The 3,860-nt window shown below is 39.9% G+C and overlaps 1 protein-coding gene across 1 annotated transcript in view; it reads right to left on the reverse strand.

The window, feature by feature from the left end:
* The window catches only part of LOC101862594 (demethylmenaquinone methyltransferase), a gene marked incomplete in the record, with an annotated part of 7,254 nt that overhangs the window by 2,994 nt on the left and 400 nt on the right, over positions 1 to 3,860 (reverse strand). Inside the window, 3 exon segments of the mRNA XM_035970751.1 lie at positions 415 to 550; positions 2,151 to 2,276; positions 3,171 to 3,398. Coding sequence (XP_035826644.1) covers positions 415 to 550; positions 2,151 to 2,276; positions 3,171 to 3,293 — 385 coding nt within the window.

A 3,860-nucleotide genomic window follows, 5' to 3' on the forward strand; every position in this document is an offset into this window, starting at 1 on the left:
GAGAGAGAGAGAGAGAGGGGGGGGGCGAAAAAAGAACATGCTGGTCTTACTTAGATGCTGCTGTTTTTACGCCTCACACAAGTTAGATGATTTGGGAGGTGCGCTCCGACTCTGCCTGTCAGGGCCAGTCCGGACTGTGAGGAATACGACATTCAAGTAGACAGACCGAGATATCCGATAAGAATTATTCCCACTCGAGAATCGAACTCTTACGTGCGACAGTGAAGCGCCTGACCGCTACACTACAGAAGCCGGTGAGAAAGAAACAGAAAGAAAGGGGGAAAAAAACCGAGACAAACGAGAGAGAGAGAGAGAGAGAGAGAGAGAGAGAGAGAGAGAGAGAGAGAGAGAACGGACTAGAAATGAGTCGCGAACAAATAATAGCTCAGCTCAGTTCAAGCAAAGAACACTCACTGTCTTCCAGGGGTAGAGGGGTATCTCCCACGAGTTGACAGATCAGCTTCCCGTAAACTCCCTTTTCTTTCGCAGAGTCTAGAAGTCCTTGGGAGGCATCCACAGCATCAATGTTCTTGTACCCGGCTTGATAGACCTGGAATATGGAACAGTTTTATGTGAGAAGTGGAACAGCACTTGCAACTCAATTACGTCACACACTTGCCAACGATTAGAGGTGTTACAACAAACACAAAAAAGGAGGAGAGAAAAGGTCGACTCGTAGATGTATGATTGGATAGAAGGAGCAAACCACACCAGAGCACACGCCAACCACCAACAGACCAGAAATAAATTCACAAATAAAAAGGAACAGAATAGAGAGAATGCCGCAGGAAGGCAAGACAGTTATTATTATTTTATTACAGATTTTTGGGGGGAAATATCGGTATATAAAATGTAATACTATCAATAATGTCCAATTATAGACTGTTTATGTTTTATGCTCATTATGCAATGTGTCCTTCTGAGAAAAGGCAGATCGAAAATGTGCTAACTTCAAACTCAAGTTAATATTCTTTTGAACTATTTTTAGTTGGGCTGGGCATGTTTTGCCTAAACACACAAAAAACAACATGGCCCTGGTTCGTTCTTTATCATTTTCGTTTTTCAAACCAGCACATTGTAGCCTCTAAGGCAGTCATGGGCACGCATGCCAAAAGTCGCGGGCGGGATAAAGGGATTCCAAATAAATATCTCGCGTGCTTAAACAAGGGAAAATTGTGTGAAATCAGTTGAAATACTCCAGCTCTCAAAAGTGAGACAAAAATGATCATTTAATGATACTATAATTTGACGTTATCATGTCAATCAAGGACACTCCATCAGATAAGAGAGATACTGTATCTAGAGCTTCCAGCCTGGCCAGAAACTATTGATTTTAATCTTCAAGACAGTTTGTTTTTATCTAATTATCAATTCACCACATTCATTATTACACCAGTCGTCTTATGAGTATGACAGAAAAACGTATTAGCCAAATATGAAATTTTACAAGAGAGGCAATCCCCTCCCCCCAACAAACCAAACCTTCAAACTTTTTTGGTGTGTATTTCAATTTAACTAAAATTTGGTCGATCTGATTATTTTATGTCCATATTATTCATTAGCCAGTGTAACTTTGGCTTGATTTACTGAGGTAAACAGTAAATAGTTATGGAGCAATTGATTACAATTTCTATTGTCAGAACAATATTGATGTCTAATTAGGTAACTGCATATTTTCAAAAGCCCGAAAACTTCCTTAATTTTAATTGTACAGCCTTAAAACAAAGATAGAAGACAGAACACATGTAATTATTGGTTGGACTCAGGGCCCCAGACTGAAAGTGCTCGCGAGCTGGATCTGGTATTCGGGTGTAATATGGGACTTAATAAATATTTGGGATGAAGCAAAAATAACGAGGCAGAACATAAGCGTTTAGTTTAAGTAAGAGTTTTGCGGCACTTGCAAAACAATTATGTCATAGAAGTGCTGAAGATTAGAGGTTTGCAAGAGAGTAACCTACATAAATAAGAAAACGAAGAGATATATGGACGATAGATATTGGATAGGAAGGAAGGAGCAAACCCCACCAGAGCACGCGCCAACCACCTACATCCGGAATTTAATCAAAGTCAAAAGGAAAAGGAACTTTTAACTTTAACTACGGTAAAAGAAACCAGAGAAAAAAAGAGAAAAACCCACATCAACTTACTGTAAGTCCAGACAGCCCAGAGCCGGCGCCAATGTCGATGACCTTGATGTCAAACCTGTCTCCTATCAACGCACTCACAGACTTGGCCAGCTGGGTTGGGCCACCGAAGTTGAGCGCCTCCATGTACTGTGCAGAATTTAAAATACCTTCATTTTCAAAGTCTGCAAGCTGAAAGGAACTAGATCTAGATCTAAGTATTATTTGTTTTTCTTGTTTTTGTCATTGATTGTGAATGTTTAATACCCAAATGGACAAAAACAAACAGAATTCAAAGCATCTTTCATATAAACTCCACAAGGTGACACTAACTAGATATTGTTTTTTGTTTTGTTTTGTTTTGTTTTGTTTTTGTTTTTGTTTTTTCTTACTTTTCGTATTGATTGTGGATCTTTTATGCCCCAATAGACAACATTTAGATCGCTTAGGAAGCGGGCTGCTTCTAAACTGCTTCTAAACTGCTCGTTACTCATGCCAACCTTGGCCTGTGGGGGGGGGGGGTGTAGATCTGCTTCCGAACACAAAGTCTAATTTCTCTACGTGGAAACCAAACTCATACATATGTTCTACATGAAATGGTTAAGAGCGTAATTATTCGTGTATGTGTTACATAAATTATGATAAACAGTTTTATCTTATACACAAGGAAGTATTTCTTTAAAACAGTCAGACCGACTTAACACAACTGTTGTCACCCGTTTCATTGTTTTGTTAATGGTAGACTCTATAGATAGACACTATGTTTTTACATCCCCAACTGACACAATTTAAATCATTTAGGAGGAAGGTGTTCAACCTTGCCTGCCAGGGCCAACCCAGCATCCCAGCAAAAGGACTGATATACTCCATAAAAATTTCTCCCCACTCAGGAATCGAACTCGAGTCTCCTGTATGCATTGCAAAGCGCCTAGTAACCGTTACACCACAGACGTCACCGGTATAAAGTAACCAGCATACACATGTATCAACAAGAACATTAAATAAATTAAATATAAAAAAAAGAAATGAAGCAGAAGTCCAAACCTGGTCATACTTGTCCGCTGTGTCGTCATATAGCTTAGCCGTTGACTCGGCTCCCCGACCTTTCTGTATGTAAGCGCCAACAGCGGCCAAGGCATCTTCTCTTGTGGGTTTTCCGTCGGCCATTTTCAGATGAGACGAGGACAGAAGTCTTTTAGTTAGATGAGCTTGTTGGAGAACTTTTGTTTAAAAGACACTCCGCTGATACCTCGATATAATCCTGAGGACTTTCTGTGGATAGAATTAAGCAATGATAATCTCTTTATAAATTATTAGGCTCACAGACGAGGCGCAAGCGAAGGAGGCCTTTTCTCGCCAGATTTGAACTGAATGATGTGCAAAATCGATGACAATGTATGTCATTTACCCACTTTTATTTGCCACTAACTTTTACAAGCGAATGGAGATGGGGTTTAGCCACACAGGAACAGACTATGTGGAGTAATGCAATAATATAACCATACGTTCAGTTGTCTTAAATATCACCGGACTGCATTGTTCTATATTGGTTTAGGGTACTCCATTAGTTCAGATGGTTGGTATCATACTGAATTACGGAGCAGATAGTCCCGATTCGTTCTTGAAACTCTGGTCATTTTATCGGAGACGGGGATGACATTCACAGGTTTTGCCTCTTAAATATCCTAATAGTGTTGATAGGGGTGTTAAAACCTTACACCTTTGCACATAATA

The sequence above is a fragment of the Aplysia californica genome, unplaced genomic scaffold, assembly GCF_000002075.1.
Source record: "Aplysia californica isolate F4 #8 unplaced genomic scaffold, AplCal3.0 scaffold00316, whole genome shotgun sequence".
In the NCBI taxonomy this organism is placed as follows: domain Eukaryota; kingdom Metazoa; phylum Mollusca; class Gastropoda; order Aplysiida; family Aplysiidae; genus Aplysia; species Aplysia californica.